Source organism: Ornithodoros turicata, chromosome 1 (assembly GCF_037126465.1).
Source record: "Ornithodoros turicata isolate Travis chromosome 1, ASM3712646v1, whole genome shotgun sequence".
Classification (NCBI taxonomy): Eukaryota; Metazoa; Arthropoda; class Arachnida; order Ixodida; family Argasidae; genus Ornithodoros; species Ornithodoros turicata.
Window position 1 is genome coordinate 211,698,484 of NC_088201.1, and position 20,030 is coordinate 211,718,513.

A 20,030-nucleotide genomic window follows, 5' to 3' on the forward strand; every position below is an offset into this window, starting at 1 on the left:
CAAGTGCTGCGAAAGAACATGCGCAAGCGAAAAATAATTCACTAGATGATGTTGGCATTACCCAGCACGGAAAAAGCACAAAGACAAGGTGCGGAGAGGTTCCCAACATCACAACAACATCGATGCACTAGTGATGATCATTTTTTTTTAAATATAGGCACATGTAAGCAATCTTGCTGATCAGTGATATCGTGTGTTCCGGTTCACAAACACGAGGATGAGGTGCTGGAAAGATGTGCCCGATACCCAACTTCGCTGTGCTGTCATAATATGCGAAACTGTGGAAAATACCCGTTCTACGTATGCTGAAGCTGTGTGGAGGCCTGCGTGACCGCGGAGAGCTTCCCTGTATTATTATTTCCCAAACGATGGAGAAAGGAAGCCCCGTTTATACATGCCCAATATTCAACAATATTATTTCGCTTTTGACCGTGTGTACAGGTGCGGTACGTGTGCGCAAATTCCGATTCAATTCCTGCGAAAAAAAAGGCCTATTTCCATTCCATTCCCATTCCATTCCTATATGACTGTTTCCGCCATTCCATTCCCATTCCATTCCAGGCTGCGATAAATCTGTAATGATTCTGGAATCATTCCAACTCCGGAGTGGCAAATCCGCAACCCTAGTGTAAACCATCTACAATAAAATGTGAGTGAAATCGAATTGAGCCTGTTCTTGGGAATGTCTGATTTTGAGGAAAATTCCGAATCGTTGGTTTAGCAGAACACCCCTGACCACAATCACGATAAATACTGCAAATGGGAAGACTGAAGGACAAATTATGAAATCGACAATATGTCCCAAAAAACATATTAAGCTGCGAAAACATATGTAGGCGAAAGTGGAAGGGATTGTTGGTAGTGATTACGAGAAGAAGAAACGCAGTACGGCGCTAGCACTTTCAACTCGGATTACAAATCAAAATGTTCAACAACGTAGTGCATTTATAAAGGCACCTACACATCTTCGAACTCCGTTTTCTTTGTCTTCCATGCTTTCCACTGCAGTGTAGCATATGTTTTCCCTTTAGTCTTCCCATCAGCTATGTTACGTGCAACCCCTAACAATACGACCACATTGTCCTAATGGGTACGCCTCCGTGCAACAGCCATAGATGAGTTCGTACCATGAAATCCCAGCACGTGATTCGTACAGCAGCTAACATGCGCAGCACCAAACTTTGGAGACAGTGTGGGGTATAGTTTAAAGCTGTCTGTACAAAGAGCGCAACTGCAGTTGTTCGTTCCCAGAGATAGTGAATTGCCTTCCAAAGTGCTGCCAGCATTTAGAGTATTGGTCTTTTGTGCCATGACGGTATCCCGGAAACTAATCACTGATCACTGAACTTCCGAGGAAACTGAAAAAAACCAGCCAGCGTCCACGATAGTAACGATATGCATGAAGTCGAACACTGAAGCCTTGTTATTTTTTTTTCTTTTCATCCCATGTTAACGCCGCGAAGCAACTATGACTATGAGCGGCGTACATCACGTGGACGGATGGACAGAGGGCAGCAGGAAGGAGTGGAAGGGAGTGGATTAAGCCTCGTTTAATATTGACAAGCTTTGACATAGTAGTCTACATTTATGCATGAAAGCTCGTGAATATTAAACAAGGCTTCACCAATACTTCCATGGAATTTCGGGAGTTGTTTTAACCTGGCTCAATACTGGCTATGAATCTTTGCCCCTTCTCTGTGACGGCTGAACGTTTGGGCTATAACTGTGAAAAGAGGAGGGTGCTCTGAATTCACCTGTTCCATCTCTCTGCGCTGTCTTTCTTCCATAGCAGCCATCTCTTCCCTATGTCTCGCATTCTCCTCTTCAATCACCTAGTGCGGTAGAGACAGTTTATTAGAGGGGAAGACCCGATGCTCGTACTATGAACAAGAGACAATTCATGTTCTCGAGATGTGGGATGTTCAGAAGATGTGGGTTCGAGCCCAACAGCTGGCTAACCTTTTCAGTGACTTTGAACTTTCATCATTAAGTTCGTACTATGTCATGCGCATGGCTCCATCGTTTTGACTCGTGATGGCTGTTTAGTGACATATTTGGATGCATGTTTTTCGATTTTTTGCAATAAGATGGTATGTGTACTGCACAGTGCCAGACACTCTCAAACCGCACGTTTACAAAGTACCGCAATGTCATTCAACACAAGCTGCATGTGCATTGCCAAATTACTTTTCATGCTGAGGGTTTACCGATCAGGAAACGCAAACTTTCAAATATTCAGACATGAGACTGAGGAAATAAGACACGGACGTAAGACACAGGTTGATCGCGCCGACCGTCCGCTTTAGTACGACAAATTAATCAAGGTTTACGTCCACGTTAAACTCACCCGTTAAATGCACGTCTTTTTTTTTTCGCCTGCTTATTATGTATCCCCACGAGTGGATTATTCGTTGAAACTAGAACCCATCGATGGACGTATACGGCTCAATACTTATTTTCACACGATCACAGATCTTGTCACATTCAAACGCTCACTATCCGTGTACGTCTAACATGCATACCATAGTTGTGTACTCATGATTGGTTGTTTATATACGCCATATATTTCATATGTTTTGATCCATACATGGCCCTGTTCCATGTTCATGTTTATTTGGTCAATGTCGCTGTGTTTCCGATGTTATGATATGTTGTCAAGTCAAGTTGCTATGTTATCTTGACATGTTATCGTTTTTGCTTTCCTCATGTAACGCCCTTGAGGAATGCACACACGTACGTACATACATGCATACAAATGTCACCTTATAACTAGGGCCTGACTTTTTGGGGTTAAACCCGTGTCCGCCCGATATTTACCCCCCGAACGAAATCTGTAAAATTCGGGTTTAACCAGAATCTACCCGAAAACATCCGGGTCGCGTGGCACACTCATAAGCGTGCATTAAAATAAAGTTTGATAACATTGCTAAACATTAGTTCCATGTTAAGACAAATTTTTATTAAAGAAAAAAAAATCACCCGAATTCCTGACGACAGAATATGCCGTAACGGGATTTAACCCGAATACACCCGAATTTTCGAATGAAAAATATCACCCGATATTTACCCCCCGAATTTGGCCAAAAGTAAAACCCGAAAAAGTCAGGCCCTACTTATAACCCTCATACATAACCCTCAACAGCATGTCTTCGCCGAACGCTGGTGCTGCTCAATAGTGACCCACGGGCTCAAGTGCTGTCACAACAGAGTCCATAGCTAACAACAAAAGCCACATTGAACGCGTAGTATGACGATAAGAAAACCATTAAAGGCTGGTTTAGAGTCCGACGTAGCATTCGCCCATCGCCGCCCGCGTTGCGCGCCGACAGCCAGCGTTCGCTACGCCGCGCTTCCTCATCCTACAGGGATCATATAGTCCGACGTGATTCGGCGTAGCGCAACTAAAAGAGCAGCAGCACATTTCGTAGTGGGAAAGCAGCCATATATGTACCCGCGTGCTGGAATCCGACTAATGATAATCCGTGTTCCCATCGTTGGCACAGTTAAGTTTGTATTACTGTAATGCGTTTGGTGCCCCAAATCATGAACACCGAATTAAATAAGAAAGTCGCACGTCTTCCCAGCTGTTCTCGTTCTTTTGCTTGTCTCTCTAGTCCATCCGTCGTTTATTATGTAGGCACGGATGTTCCTTTCCAGTTTCGATAAGAAGCTCAATGGGTGACGCCGTGTTACCAAATGCGAGTCTACCGGAGCCCACGCCGTCAGATGTAGAGCATTGTTCTACTTCCCCGACGGCGGCTGACGTAGTCGCGCATTGCCGCCGCGCCGCGCTTCGCCGAGTGCCGTCGAACTATGAACTCACCAGCGACGGCTCGCGATGCTCGCGATGCGCCGCGCGTAGTTACGCACTCTAAACCAGCCTTAACTGAGCTAGTCTTCGTTTCTACAGAAAATCGCGATTCAAGGCATAGGTGCCGCTATTAGTGCTGCCACCCCGTTGTAGTCACAGTAAAGACGTGCACGTGTGGAGTGCCGTATGCCGAGTTCCTGCGTTTTTCCCGGTTTGTTTTCGTTCATTTTCGTGCTAGACCGTTTTGTCCCGATCGGGAACCAGTGCAGGAACGATATCGCATCGGCCAGCACTCCTCACGTGAACAACTGCGCATATTGCATGCGGACGCAGGCAATCTTCTTTTTCCTTTGGAACGTGGACACGCGACTCAAATCTTTACCGAATGACAACGTTACGTTATCGTCACTCATATTCATTAAAGACGGCGACCACCAGCATTCATCCGAATGGGAAGAGCAATTTTGGCAGTCCACCCCTGTTGGGCTGCCGCTGGATACGAGGCCAAGGAGCGCACAGTGACTACTGGTTTGACAGTAATCCGACAATGTCTAGTAGACCTTGTATTTTTTCTGTGTTCCTGTTTTTCGTCTGCTTCCTTTTCCTTTTTTGCGAATAGTATGTCGCTTGTATGGCTAACCTTTCCGTTTTTTTTCATCCATTAAATATATGCTCTCAATAGCACCACCTCGCATTCGCAACAACAGCAACTCCTTGGGCTACGCGTGAACTAAGTGAAAAAAGAAAAAAAAGCGAGGGCAGACACCTTCGTCGGCATTTGTGCGATAATGAGTTCGTCAAGTAAAGGCACCTGCACAGGTACATCAGCTTCACAGAAACAAATAGAATTGCATAATGTAAAACCCGCCACTAGGGAACAGAAAGAGATAGACACAACACGAAGTCTCTCCCTCTTTTTGAAACTCCGTGCTGTGTCTGTCCCTTTGGGTTTCCTTGTCTCGGGGTGTTACATTATGCACCAACTTCGCCAGATCGCTTGCTTCTTCACTACATGCTACTACGTTTGCCCTCGTTGCGTCGGTGCTTTTCACATGTTATCGGAAGCTAGTTTGGAAGTTATTCCGATGTTCAGGTGAAATATTACTAATTTCGTTGCGCAATCGAGATAAATATTCTGCATTCGTATAGCATCAAATTAAGTACGTAGAAATGTTAAGAAAAGAAATGAAATGTGTTTATTAGGAGCTGGCGTTCGTTACAGAAACGGTAACGGAAATGAGAAACGTGAACCAAACGAATTTCGGCAGGAAACGCGAACAGAAAGAGGAACCAAGATATTTTCCTTTCCCTCGCCAAAAACCGGAATGGAAACGAAATTGAAGTGCGGTAACAATATCAGAAACCGAATTCACTGCCTATTTTTTATTTAATTTAGTGAAATGTTTTATATATCTGACAAATTATACATCAAACCACTCAGTGTCGGTGGCGAATACGATATACTGTCCCTCTGTTTACACCGCGTTGATACAAATCTGAACCGTAATACCACGAGCAGACAGAACGACCTGAAGCAAACTGCAAGCCGAAACCAGCATAGGAAATGTCTCAGAGTCAACAGCAGAAACAGAAATTCCAGTTCTCTAGGATCCCGCAACGGGATCGGATATATTATTAGTTTCAGTAGCCAATCTTGGTTATAGAAGCGACTACAGATTAGCCGCCGACAGGTAAAATCACATAAAGCGACGCGGTAAGGCTATACCCTTTGGGCTTCTTCTTCATAAAGACGCTGAGCCTCTTCTCTATCTATCCGAATGCGGTGCTCCATCTCCTGCAGAGAAAACAGTGAGACTTATAGGACAGCATGCAATCTTGGTATCGCTACATCGCAACTGGACTTACCTCGTTAAGCTCCCTCAACAGTTTACGAGTACGTTGGCGCATGTCGTAGCGAGCAGTGAGTTCCTGCAACGAAGGCACAAACACGGCATTGCATCGGTATGTGCTGTCCCATTTCAGTAAATAAAGCTTCTCAAGGTTAATCGCCACTGAATTGTTTTATGTGTGTTAGCCTTGTAACCTCTTCTCTTTCCCATATTCACAAGCATTCATCGATAATAGTCTCGTAATCCCTAGTTTTCATCTCTACTCTCTATCGCGTAGAAAGTCAGTCTTATTCGCTATCCACAATCACAATCGGCCTTTAAGTGTTGTCTTTACACAAAATTCCTTATATACGTTCCTTCCTTCAGGTGTTGCATGTTGCACTACGGTCCTTTGGAATGACCTAAAAGGGCCTTCTCTGGCCCAAAGGAAGACAGGACATCAATTTTAAATCATAAAGATAAAACAGGATCACAAGAACAGAATCACCAAAGCTGCCACTGCTATAGGGTACAGTCCAGAGGAGCAAATACGTGAAACGCGTAGGTACAGCAGAGATTGCCTTTAGTGATCGGTGCCAACAACGTCTCATATTTCCCGAAACGAACTTCGACCACAGGAATATTTTTTGAGACTTCTAAACTCAAATTTAAAAATCACACAATTAGTACTTTTTGTGAGTTTTAGCTAATTAGTTGTCCAGTACTTAGATGCGCCCTTCCAAAGGACGTTCGCATGTCTGCATACACAGGCCGCAAAGATGGTATTAATGCTGCCCTTGCCTTTTTAAAGTATATTTTTCAGCACAAAATAACCTACATGTTTACTGCAATATGCACCATGTTGTGCATGTTCTTGAGAGGCGAACGTAGAAGCTTCAACGGTACGTCACCTTCACGAGCTGTTCCCGAAGCTCTGTGTCGTGGCTTCCCAGCGTGGTTTCATTCTCGAACATTGACAAACACTCCATCATCAGTGTATCATGTTCATTTTTGATGTTAGTGTCACATTCGGGAAATTCATCCATCCAGGCGATCTGCAAAAGCAATTATGTGCTGAAATCAATGCGCGTGCGACACTTCCTGGCTGCAGCATCTCTCCATCAATTGACAGCCTGGTTCTCGACGCATTCGAGTCCCCCTTTTAAAAATAAAAAATAAAAAAACGCAAGTGGGAAATGACGCCAGCAAGTTGGTGACAGCCTACAATATACCAGGACTCAATGAGGCACGTCGTCCAATTCCTCGACACGGAGACACGTCGTTGTGGCATGCTAAATTACCAACGCATCCCGAACTTTTCATCGATCCCAGATAATATGACAACCGTACTGTACAAATTTTAGGAGCACAGTCTACTTTTACTGTTTTAGTGTTTGCACATTAAGCGCATCCGTCCTAGTCGATCCCCAAACTATAGTGCTGTTCCCACTGACAAAAACGCCGAAAAATGAACGCGAATTTGTGGCGTTGCTCCTGCGCAGTTTCGTGTAACACAACGCAAGGGCAGACGACGCATACTGAGAGTATTCCAGGATTCCCTCTGTGGAAACGTCACCTCGACGAGGCCAATCAGTGAGCGGCCTTTGGCGCGGACGAGACCAATCGGGGAGCGGTTCAAGAGACCTTTGTGCCATTGCGGACCATCCAACCGACAGGCGGGCTGGGGAGTCGGAATATTAGGGAAGGGCTTCTGCTCTGTGATGCTCTTGCGGAATGTTGTTTCTGATTAACCTCGGACGTGTTCACAGAAAAAACAAATGCAAAAACAAACAAAACAAAAACAAAACATTTACTGTAGAACTGAAACACGTAAGCGAAAGTAGCCGTGTTTGCTGAGACCATTTCGCTTAGTATATTGCGATATGAACGTCAAGCAGACGACCTCAGAGAGAATCGCCTGCGCTGCCCTCCCCTTCGTGTGCTTGGCTTTCGTCATCATGCTGTTACCTGCAGAAGGGCTGCGAATCTTTCAACCTGGTTTATTTAATATGCAAGCTATATCGGAAGAGAATACTTGGCCAAGTTGACTATGAAGCGGTGACGAACGTTACCGTATCCGTCTCAAACATACGTCACCGGAAGCGATAGTCGCTTTAAGTGTTCTGTAACCAACTTGGAATATGCATCATCCGTATCGGGCTCCGGCCAGAACTCCTTTTCAGACTCGATTGAATCTGTACAAACCAGAACCGCTCGTTTTATACTTGGGCGCGGCAGCCGCACTTCCATTGTCAAATTCATCAAACATAGCCTTAAAATGCCACTACGGACTAAATCCAGTGTCTCGAAAATCCTACCAAAGGGATGTTACTGAAATCTTCTTGTCACACTTCACATTTCTGCAAAGTATTTTCGCTCAACGTGACGCGAAAGCTAGAGAAAATTAATTTTTCGAGAACTGTTGTCATGTTACGTCCCGATGGGGCGGCCGGCTCCCATGTGTCAAGGGTGTTGCTCTTTGCGTCGCCCGGAGGGTCTACCTTTTGCACTCTGTTAGCGGAGCCCCATGTGACATATCATCCTAACGCTCCGACCTACGAGAAAACATAAAGGAGGGCGAAGACACGTACCTCTCCCCTTTTCCTCTCTTTCGATTAGTGTCACGTGACTTCTCCACCACGTGACCCCCCCCCCCCCGCCCGGACGCCAGCGTTGCAGCTAGGCGAATGAGGTCGTCTTTCGCGTCGTGTTTACCTGATCATGAATGAAACAACAGCGGGCACGGGCGACCTGTAGCGGACGAGCTGCTACAGTTTTCCGCCTGACCTCTCAGAAATCCTCCACTCCTTGAAAGAGCGGATAGAAGAATGAGGAAAGGAGGACAGTACGTCATGACGTAACCTATTGCCGCGGTGTGTGACTCGTGACATATATCTGCGCAACTGAAGCGTGTGTAACCAGTGCGTGATTGAAAAAGAAACACATACAGATGAAAGTCGCCATGCGAGGGTCATGCTGGCAGTCCACGGCTGCTTTCTCCCGCGTAACCTGAGGGCGTACTATTATTTGCTATGGTTTTGAAAGACGCATATCAGCGCCACCTAGATGCAGAAGGCCTGCTTAATGCTTCCTCCCCCTCTGCGGAGCAAGTGTTGCCAACAGTTTTCGGAATTGCGCCTGCGCCGAGCGCATACATTGAGAGAAGGAAGAGCCCCGTTCAAATTATTTGCACACCTCCGATCCTCCTCCCCACCTTTCCTTCTACCCTCTCTTCGTAAGATATATATGTTCGTTGAAGTACGCGAGCGATGACCAGGATGATATTAGCATGACGGACGGAAAGTGCTCTGTAGTGCCATACGGCCGTTTGTACCCCTTTACAAAAAAGAAAAAAAAATCGGATGTGAGACACATGTCAATAAGTAGCTTACCTTTTTCATTTCGGTTTCATAGTAATTGACGATTTCTTCGATGACCAGCTGATTGTTTACATATGCAGTTGCCTGTGAATAGAATTGATAATGAATTAAATGAAGCATTCATATGAATGTCGTGAGGATGATGACAGGCGTAACTTGATTTTCTGTAACGCGTAGACGACGGCCACCAACTTGGGAAGTGCGAACACGACCGTTTGTTCATGTCGACAGGCCTAAGCCACCAATAAGCAAGACGCCGCTCTCCCGCATTGGCAGTCTGGCTTGCAAGGTGTAATTCAACGTAACATTCCAATACTCGCAGCTACCTCCTAATAACTCCACCTAGCAAACACGTCCGATGCTATGAATTACTAGGAACTCCTAGCCGTCAGAATGTTCTCAAGCGAATCTTTGCACACGAGCTGCATGTAACGGGAGAAGCCACGTTGAACACCCTGGCATAATATTTTTTTCAGACCGTGATCCCTGTGGCGCTATCTGTCGTTCGAGCTGAGTTTCCGGCGCACACTACATGAATTTCTCAGGAGCTAGCCCAATAATGCATATCACATTAAACGTCACTTGTAACCCATTTCTATAGTACTAAGATGGCGTGTTGTCAAACCTACGTTGAAGACCGTCATGGGTGCCGGGAGCTGTTTTCCTTTGAAGACGTTGAAATAAGCCTGAAAAAATGTGAAAGAGTTTTCATTGTGTATTTCGCCACCGATACTTTCAAGCACAGAGTTCAACATAAATAAGTCGTATCATTCCTATAGAGTGTGATAAATGGTAAATGCGTGAAAAATTGCGTCAGCAGATGGCAAATTTTTCGGCTAAAGGCAGTGAAATGAAGCATGCAAACGAACATACATACATACAAACGAACACATATAGTAAATGTAAGCGGACAAAAACAAAGGTTGACGATGTCCATGCCGATGTCCACATTCTGTGACAGTACAACGTCTCTACAACGTAGACGAACGAAACTTACGTGAAACATGCACACGAGCTCCTTGCAGGTGACAATTCTTCCATTGATCATTTTTGGAACCAGCCTTTCGGGCGAAAGAAGATAAGGCACAAGCTTCTTCAAGTGATGCTTAAAATCTTGAGATATATCTGAATATGAAGAACGGCATTGTGGAGGTAGTGATGTAGGAAACCATGCGCAACGAGGAAAAACGTTCAATCTAGGAAACGGATTCCTATAACTGATCTGTAAATGTCCGCGACTCGAGAAACGGCCACGATGACAGCAATACGTGATAGTCATATAATCTTATTCGAGCCCAAAACCCAGTGTTCCCTTCGAAGACAGTTGTATGCATGACTACGCTACTGTTGAAATCTAAGTTTCCTTCTATGTCAGTGACAGAGATGCTGTGTGCTGACGCAAATGTTCGCCTTTTGATCAATCAGGAGCACTTGCCACGTCTCCCTTTTACAGCAACAGATGTTAGTGCCTCGTTTCCCGTCGGTGTCGCACCTCTCCTACGCCTTAGCAGTCTCCACGTGCCATCGTCGATACTGCTGCTGGGGGATTTAACATCGACGCAGAAGAACGCAAACTTTATCACGAGCCTATAAGAAACGTTGATGTTGGACCTGGCCGGCTGAAGAGGGGCCGTAGCAACCTAGCGGCATTGACGTGCTCTTCCAAACCCAATAGCTCGTCAAGTATATGGACCACATCAACAGTCACTTCACAGTGATTACACAGTGATCACTGTGACACACTTCACAGTGATCACAGATCACAAGGCAGTTCTTGTCTCACTGTAGTAGTCGTGCATTCAACATAAATATAATTGTCAATGTTCACCTACAACAGCTGTCGCTGGAATGCACGTTACACAGCCGTAACCGTCCTGTGATTTTTTCCTTCAATTTTCGAAAATGTTCTATCACTCTGTACTAAATGCTCTCCAAATGATCACAGCAGCATCGGAATTGGCCTTCCTTTCGGGAGCCCTGACGGGTTGCTACAAAAACACCACATTCCCTGTACGCTGCAAATGTGCTGATCAGTTCACTAAATTCCGCGCCTGTCCATATTCGAGAACTCCACCTCCAACTTTTCGTTATCTCATAACGCGCGTTAAATATGGTGCTTCTGGTGAAAGCGCTAGCCGTTGTCGGACTCACATACGGGGGCAACGTCACGACTGACGTGCTTGAAAATGTGCGTCCTGGGCCGACTTCTTAAGAAACTGTGCCTGAAAACAACTGGAGGGAAACCCAGGAAAAAACCCAAACAGGAGAACGGGCACCTGCATTGAAACCAGGATACCTCCCTGTCTCGAAGTGACATGGCCGGCACGCTAATAACTCAATGACGCGAGCTGCTGCACGTTTAATGCGTCACCTCGTCCCGTGATACGCCATGAGCTCTTGCGCGAGCATACCTAATGGGCTTTTGATCACGGGAACTTTAAATATGACGGTAACGGTCGCTGCATGAGTGTTCAAGATCAGGGCCCTGGAATGACATTTAGCACACTTAGCACCTTTCCGCGGTATATTGAACTGGCGCACGAATAAAAGCGTTATAAATCCCGCGTACAAAGCGCTTGCGGTTCACGCCGCCACCGATTTCGAAGCACATATTACTTACAGGGTAGGGAAACTGCATACTCCGCGTGAATCACACTTTGCCATCAAAGATAACCAATTGCGACGTACTGGTCACGTTTCATTACGACATGTGTTCGTGCAGCAGTCACTTCGAGATCCGTGTACCTTTCCTTTTGTGGGAAAATCTATGGGATGCACGAACCTGGACTACTGTTTCCTTCTTACGACCTCCTACATACTCCACTACGGGGATGTATCAAGCTTGAATATACAGCATTCCTACCACGAAGCCTTCCGTCGAACCTCTTGTTCTCCACCGCGTCACCGGGTCTGGGCATGAGGAAACATGCCATTTCGCTGTAGCTGGTTCTGATTTTTTCGCGCAGGTCGGATACTTCACGTGGCAGTGTGGGGTCCCTTTGAAGGAAAGGGTGAAGAAGCGCTCGTCCTCCTTCCAGTCCAAATGGCTTCTCTCCGGGATATTGCCAATCACGAATGAGGAAGAGGAGCTTCTGAAACACTTCTTTGTTCTTGCCGCCAGCACTTTTAGCCATGCTAGCATACTCCGCAAATAGCTGGAAGGAAAAAAAAAAGACCACAGACTGCTGACAAAGAATAGGTAAACGCGTTTTCTAGTCTTGTTTTCCTTAATGTTCGGCATATATATCCACAAGACATCCGCATCTTTCACACTGGTTTCACCATTGGTCCTAGGCGGGGTTTGTCTCTGACGCGAATGGATCAACGACTTCTATTGTTCCTGGTTCTGGATGAACCTCACGTATCGGTGCTGCATTCACATCTGCTGGAAAGTACTTGTGCTCCAAGGTCAAGTAAATTCCAACGTGACCCGTCTTGCCCCCATTCCCCCTTAACAATTAATCCAATTATAAAACAATTTCTGAGCTTTTGGAATTATTTTTCAAAATGTTCGCTTTATTCTACTTCTAACTGAACGACGATGGAATTTCCTATCGAAAAATATAATTTTCAATCAATAAATTCGTTTTGAAATCAATCTAAGAGAGAGAGAGAGAGGAGAAAACGTGTCATGTCCACATCTGTTTGACGATATCGGGGAAAATCGTGCGCTCAAAATGAAACGCACATATGCAGGAATACACTTTGTAAACGCATTTAACAATTAAAGTGAATAATATGACGTGCAACAGGTTCGGTAAAGGAGCAGCGAAATCCGCCACCGTTTTCCTGGAGAAGGTGCCACAAAAACTATTTATTCCAGCTTTCTATTTTCCTCCCTTGTTCCCTTCCTCAACAACCTGTGCAGTTATTATACACTATGAATTCGTGAATGAGTCAGTAGTAGCAGGAGGCTCAGTAACAGCATCAGGACATGGGCACCGTCATCACAGGTTCGCAATGCGTATACCAGGTGCGTCCCCTTGTTGCAGAGCATCACGTCTGTTGGCAGCACCGTCGTCCTCATAGCGGCTTCCGTGGAATAGATAAAAAAAAAAGTGCTAGCGAGGGGAACAACACGCGCGAACATGCTGCCAACAGAAAAACATGCAGACCAGTCCAAGAATACACTACTCATCATGAACACACACTGCTGATCGCGAACATGTGCGGGCATGCATGCACAAGAATAACTACAAAGTAACCGCAACGGGGTAAATATTTTTTGCGTGTGTTTTTTGCGTGTAAATATTTTGCAATATTATTTGCATTTTTGCAACCAGCTATACAAATTTAACGAGGTAAATACTTTGTTTGTAGTGGACATGGAGGAAACTGCTCACTAGGCTAGGTAAGCGCAAGCTGTATGCATGCATTCACCACACAATACCATCTTCACAATAGGTTGTCCGTCATCACCACCACCAACGGTCGCGAAGAGCGACACGCGACACCTCCATACCCAGCGGTAGGCAAACAGAGAACTGAACCCGCTACCCGCCGTCGTGGCCAAGCTGCGACAGCTCGCCGTAGACCACATAGTTTGAGATAATTCTGGCAACACTGGGCATGCAACCAATGCGAATGCAATATATGCTGCCTACCATTTGGCCAATCAGGGTCTCTCAGTTTGGCTCGCCTTTCGGGCGGTCCTGACTGCCATCGCCCTTTACTGGTTTTCACGTCTGACACTTTTGACAAAATACACATTTTTTTTTTTTTGCATCGTATTGACTGGAAAGTCTCACACAAGTATTCACTGTGCGTACGGGGCCCAAAGCGTTGCCTTTCTTGAGAGAGTGCAACCCAAACAAGCTTGAACTCGCAAAACACACACACAGTCTATTCCCAGAAGCGAGCAACGCCCACATGAGTGCATGCGATTTCATGGTGAGCATCTTCTTTCGTTCCTTGAGGAGCATCAAAGGTTTCAACGAAAGGGGAAATGCTTGGGTTGCTCCAACACCGAATCGTATCTCAGATGTCACTGAATTTGAAAATGCGACGGGGCTCAAATTTGTTTCTCAGGCGCCAGCTCACCACTGCATTCCAGACCTGAACTGGAGAGACTGTTTGCAGGATGATACCAATGTCGGGAAGCATCACAAAACACGCAGAGTCACTTTAACACGAAGAAATCCATGAACACAACTCCAATACATGATAACAGAACATAATAACTATACGGTTACGGTTTTCTCTACCGACAACATCGATATGCTTCGACGCTGCTCGTAACCGACTGCCAGACCGGCTGCCCGCGAAAGAATGCTATTTCGAAACTTTGCAAACCAATCGCTGAGCGCACAACATCCTTCGCCCAATGGGTACTTACTATGATGCCTGACGCAGTAATACCACGTGGTTATGACGTGTGAACATTGTCTTTTTTTTACTGCCACGAAGACTGGGGGCTCTGAGGCTTGGTCCTGGCCTTGGAGTATGTACCACTTCGCCCAGACAAGTGTCGTCGCTAGCCAGTTATCCGGGAGGTGCGCACTCCGATTGGTCGACACTGTTTTGAAATCGAATTTTGTACGCTCGCATGTGCGTGCAGCGTCTCGGTCGTTTCAGCATGGTTTCGATATAACACGGTGCCGTCCTGTGTTCCGCGTTCTGGTGTTGTCGATTGCGACAGCACAGCTTGTAGAAATATATTCGTGGGTTTATTCAGGCGTGAGGGTGACTCAACGCGTGTTGTGATGTTTCTGGATACAACTATGATCCAACGAACAGTCTATCAAGTGCGGAACCGGAATGCTTCATGAGTTGGAGTGGTTGGAGGAGCAATAACACGTTCGGGCGCCGTCGGGTTTCGAGGTCTGACAACAAAGACATGATTGTGTGCCACACAAGTGCTTTCCGCTTCGCTGCAATATGTGACGCACTGCAAGCAGGAAATCATCAAGAAATGGTACGCACTAATGCGACTGGTTCGGTATTACGAATTGAACAGCATGTTCGTTTTGCTTCAAGTTCGAACTTCGTTACAGTGTGTCAGCAACGCAATGCGATTTGTATGAGCAGTGCACCAATATATCAGGCCTTTAAGTCAGTGCTTTCTTATTTCGAATACCGAATTCCGGCAGCAGGTACGAAATCCGGCAGAAGTCGATGGTAGCCGGGACCGGCTGAAAGCGGTTGGATGAGGAAGAGAAGGGATGATGTCTTACTGACACACTTTAAAAACCCGCGCTTTTTCAACGTAATATTTGTCTCATATAGTCTATTTGGGACTGGAAAGCCTTTTGATTATCAATGGGATTTGCCTGCAAGACACCCAATTGAGTTTTAAGAGATTTCCGAGATATTTTCAGTGGCACGATTTCCAGCCTGAATGCAATACATGAGGATATGTGGTTGCTCGAACGCCACGTGCGCATTAAAGTCCAACTCATATGATGGAAGATGAAAGTCACTGAAAAGGTTAGCCAGCTGTGGGAGTCGAACCCACATCTTCTGGATTGCCGGTCCAGGGCTCTTTCATCGTTAATTTCTTAGGCAATTTGAGGCTTTGTATGTATTTGTCCCTTCTATGTCGTTCCAGCCTCAGAACATCAGTTCTCTCATGTCCAACTCAGATGTTATGCACACTGCTCAACGTTAGATCTGCAACTGCACAATGTCAAACTTTTACGCACACTCTCGTTTTTAGGAAGTGTAACTCGTTCATGCAAGGTATAACGATTGTGCATGAATAGTGGGTAAGAATGTAGACAGATTGTAAAAGGTCATTCTACTGCTTGGGCTACAACTAGGAGCTCAAAGAACGAGCAATCACGATAGAAAGTAAAAGAACAGGGAAAAGGGAGACATACCACAGCAGCGTTGCTTCAGACAGTTTGGACACCACACGCATATGTTAGAAACGAAGCTCTCATTACACTCTCGTAGCTGTTACAACGTCTTCGCGTTTGCATGCCCAAAGTGAACAGCGAAACAACCTTCAAGTAACGACATAAGTAAATTCGCACCCACCTCCAGGTGTTCCAGATTGCATTGCGTTATATGTTTGGTCAGGTTGTACACTTGGATAGAACTCAGTAGCATGCTCATTGCGAAAATTGTGACATTTCCTTCCATCGTGGACCTGTTGTCGAATGAGCCTTCTGTGTCCATCAGAACGACTGCCACGAGCCCGTATTTTCGCGTCTTCACCTTGAACACTTTGCCCCAAAGCTGAATACCAGTGGTCTCCCTTTCGCTGCCGTACCTCCAAGAAAAGCCTGTCAAGGGTATATTGTCCTCGTCCATCCAATCTGATGGGTCTGACGACATCCCTAGGTGCTTGAGGTACCTGTAACGTCAGATAAAAGAAAAATAAGGTCGCAGAAGGGTGACAAACGTAAGCTTAAGTCGGTCATACAAGTTAGGTACAAGCAATGTATGTCAGTAAATTGCATCACACGATATCTCCAGGGATAATCTTCACCCTCTCTAACTGTTTTGTTTTCGAGATTGAACATGCAGCTCTCCGATATATTAGGCCGAGGAAAATTACTGATTCTTAGCAAACAAGTTCGTTCCATCTGCACGGAGAAGTGTAAGCCACGTATGAACAAGTTACAGATTCTAGTAGAGCCCACAAGATCGATATTCTCGCATACTTTAAAGTCTGTACTATGTACACGTTCAACTGATATACATGCACTGTAAAAAAAAATACTGTGATTTCTACGGGCGTTTAATAGTATCTGACGACGGCGTGTTACCGTGATCACATATACTGCGAAAACTACATAAAACGGTGGCGACATCATCATGCGCCGGCCAAAAACTTCAATGCGGAGGCAAGGCTAAGCCAAGTATGGGCATTGCCGTCATTCGCAACCAGGGGGGTCGGACTCGCTCAAAAGAGCGTGACCATACGGGAACTGCCATCCGTTGGTCGTGGAAGGTGTTGCCTTCCATTGGCTGCTTCATTCCGCTAAATTTGACGTCCTCCTTTTCCAAAATGCATCACTTGCTATCTAAATCCGCGTACTATGGGCGTATCTCATATGTATTTGTTAAGCAAATAAGCAGTGGATATTTTCCAACTATATCACTTGCTTGTGTGCTGCCGTTCGTTCACCACTTTATTATCACGAAACTCGACAGACCACAGCGTGGAATGGCGGGTGGTTTCGGTTTTGCCATTTCCGGTTCCCGTTGGTTTGCAGAGCAGCATGAAAATGGCGGTTTACTGTGTGTATTCATCTTTGGAATTCTGTTGCCTTCGGAAATACACGCCTACATTTGTTACGATGGGTAACGATTTATTGATTTCGCTCGCAAAGCATACAAACGCCACTTCAACACGTCATAGGCGGTAAACATCTTCATCCGTGTCGGTGGAAAGCAAATGGTTGGCGGTGTCGCAGGTAATCTCATACATAAGATATGATTCACGTTTGATATGGCAACGTTTACCTTGTGATTCCGATAGCACTACTCAATTCTGTACGTATCCCGAAGATTCGTGCGTTCTCAACGCAATTACACGGCGGGCCTTGCCGCCTCGCTTCCTACGGTGGACGCCGTTGTCTCCATCGGCTCGTTTCACAGTTTGTCATCCCACGTGACGGCATAGTGTTGGCAACAAACGGGGCAGCTCCGCTGTAGTTAGGGGGCTGAAATTCGTCCGCTAACACTGTCCATGACCAACGGATGGCTGCGCCCGGGCGGTCACGCTCGGGGATAGGAGAATCCCATTGACGGCGCGCCAAGAACGTTCTCTAGAGTCTTCCTATATTAACTCTATGTTCGCAACTGCCGGAAGCGGAACATCGTGCGCTGACGATGGAGGACGAAGCGGTTGTTGTAAATCTCGTGAATGCACGTAGACAGGTAAGCACATTCCTGTTCGCACATCCTGTTCTTTGCGATTTGAGCGTGGTGCACCGTATGCCTGGTTTTGTTCAACTTATGTGACACCAGTAAATCGTGGCTCGCGTTTGCTGTGAAGCGTCTCCCTAATTCTGCGTGTACGTCCTGGCTCGTAGGATGATCAATGCGCTCTTGTTGTAATGTATCGTTGCGGAAGGTGCCCTTGTGCTTTCTACACTCTGATGGGCTAGTTGACCACCGTAGAGGTGTACATGAAGTGAGCAGAATACCGTGCTGTCATGCATTATGTGTGTACACAGTGTGTACAGAAGGTCATGATCAGATGTCCTTATGAACGCTGCCAGATGAAGTTCCGTGTCGTCTCCGCGTTTTGTGTGCACCTTCTTGTTCTTCCTTTGAAGAAAAAATAAAACGGTGAGTCTAGTTTCCTTTCTCTTTGAAGTGTTTTGATGCCAGAGCTGACTGATGGGTGCACCTGGTTCATTCGTATGTTCTTCCTTTGAAAAAAATAAACGGTTAGTATAATTGCATCTCAGTTGCCCGGCCCCCTGTAACAGTTTCCTTTCTCTTTACAGTATTTTGATGCCAGAGCTGACTGATGGGTGCACATGGTTCATTCGTATGTTCCTCCTTTGAAAAAAATAAACGGTGAGTATAATTGCATGTCAATTGCCTGGCTCCCTGTAACAGTTCCCTTTCTCTTTGCAGGGTTTTGGTGCAAGAGGTGACTGGCGCATTTTCATCACTATGTACATAGAAAATAAATCCCAATGTGACAAGCATGACAATGTGTTGCGAATGGTCATTGCTTAAACTGCTCTCATTGCTACGATTATATGTGGGTAGAAAAAAAAAAGAGGGGCTCCAGGGACGGGCACTGCACGATAAGGCTACACGGCATATGCCAGTTAAAATTACTGGCCAATGGAGTTTTTTTAACGACCACAGCACAGTAACGCCACATGGCGTGTCCCTGTTACAACTTCTATACAATGCAGTATTTTTTCACGGGCAAAACTTATACGGGGCCACCGTAAAAAAAACGGCCAATATTTGGCAGCCAACTTTCCTTGCATTTGCCCGTTTATTTTACGGTGAATTTTTTTACAGTGTGGTTGTACTATCGTACAATATTGTGGACGACCAATGCTAGGTATTAACCACCAGCTTGAAAATATACGGGATGCCTCCAACAGGTTCAACAATGCTTTCCGAAAAAAGAAAGAAAAAAAAAGAAAGAAAGAGTACTACATCGTGCACCAATAAAACCTGCTGCACACTGACGCCATTCAGATAGCGTGAGTCAAGGAATTTTGGTATTGTGGTCTATTGTGCGTGTGTATTTGGAGCATTGTCTATATGTATGTAATAATTATTTATAGATTTAGCTATGTTATTATTATTAGATGAAAAATATTTCCTCTCGCAGTCCAGAAGCAAATGTAATTTACTTGGTGACAATACAATGCCGACCATTTCAGAGGACGCACGGTCGAAATCGTGAAAGGGAGCCCTCAAGAGGATCGCATTGTATGTTTTTCTAAGGACTGTAGTGGGCTTCCTATTTTGCCAGGTTCATGCGTTACCTTGCGTGAGCTTGAACAGTATAATGTAGCAGCGGCATCCCAAGGCACTGGAATCCGCACGATTTGAAATTCCCGGGCACAGAAACATACGCGCGGCCTGATGAGACAACGCTGTGATGTCACGATGGCGTCCTCACTCATCGCCAGGCCACGCTAAGCCAGGCAAAGGTTTCGCGGCCTCCTGTTGGTTGCCATCTTCGTTCCCACGCGACCACCCCTGAGTGAACGCCATGCAAGCTCACGCAGCGGCACACTCATTTTCTCCTCCCCTATGGATCTGCACACACTGGAAGGTGTGGCGGCACAGTACGAATCGCTTTGAAAATATAATATAATCTCGAGCGAAAGATCCTTCACGAGAGCTGTTTGGAGTAAAATGCTCCTTCTAACTACACTTCTATATTTCAATTAGGTTAGAAAGCAAACTCTCTCTCTCTCTCTCTGAAGAAATTCTGTATCGTGCTTTATGTGCAGTCCATTCCATTGCATACACTATACCAACTTTTCCAAAATGCACTCTCCGCGTCTCCTATTTAGCTGCCCTATATATATATATATATATATCAAGCCTATATATTCTCCAAGCCAATATAAG

The 20,030-nt window shown here is 45.6% G+C and overlaps 1 protein-coding gene across 1 annotated transcript in view; it reads right to left on the reverse strand.

The window, feature by feature from the left end:
• LOC135379029 (atlastin-2-like) overlaps positions 1–20,030 on the reverse strand; it is a 37,806-nt gene that overhangs the window by 1,431 nt on the left and 16,345 nt on the right. Inside the window, exons 4-12 of the mRNA XM_064612278.1 lie at positions 15,999–16,317; positions 11,884–12,175; positions 10,018–10,145; positions 9,650–9,706; positions 9,033–9,104; positions 6,552–6,695; positions 5,678–5,740; positions 5,538–5,606; positions 1,755–1,832 (exon numbers count right to left, since the gene is read on the reverse strand). Coding sequence (XP_064468348.1) covers positions 1,755–1,832; positions 5,538–5,606; positions 5,678–5,740; positions 6,552–6,695; positions 9,033–9,104; positions 9,650–9,706; positions 10,018–10,145; positions 11,884–12,175; positions 15,999–16,317 — 1,222 coding nt within the window. The remainder of the gene's footprint in view (positions 1–1,754; positions 1,833–5,537; positions 5,607–5,677; positions 5,741–6,551; positions 6,696–9,032; positions 9,105–9,649; positions 9,707–10,017; positions 10,146–11,883; positions 12,176–15,998; positions 16,318–20,030) is intronic.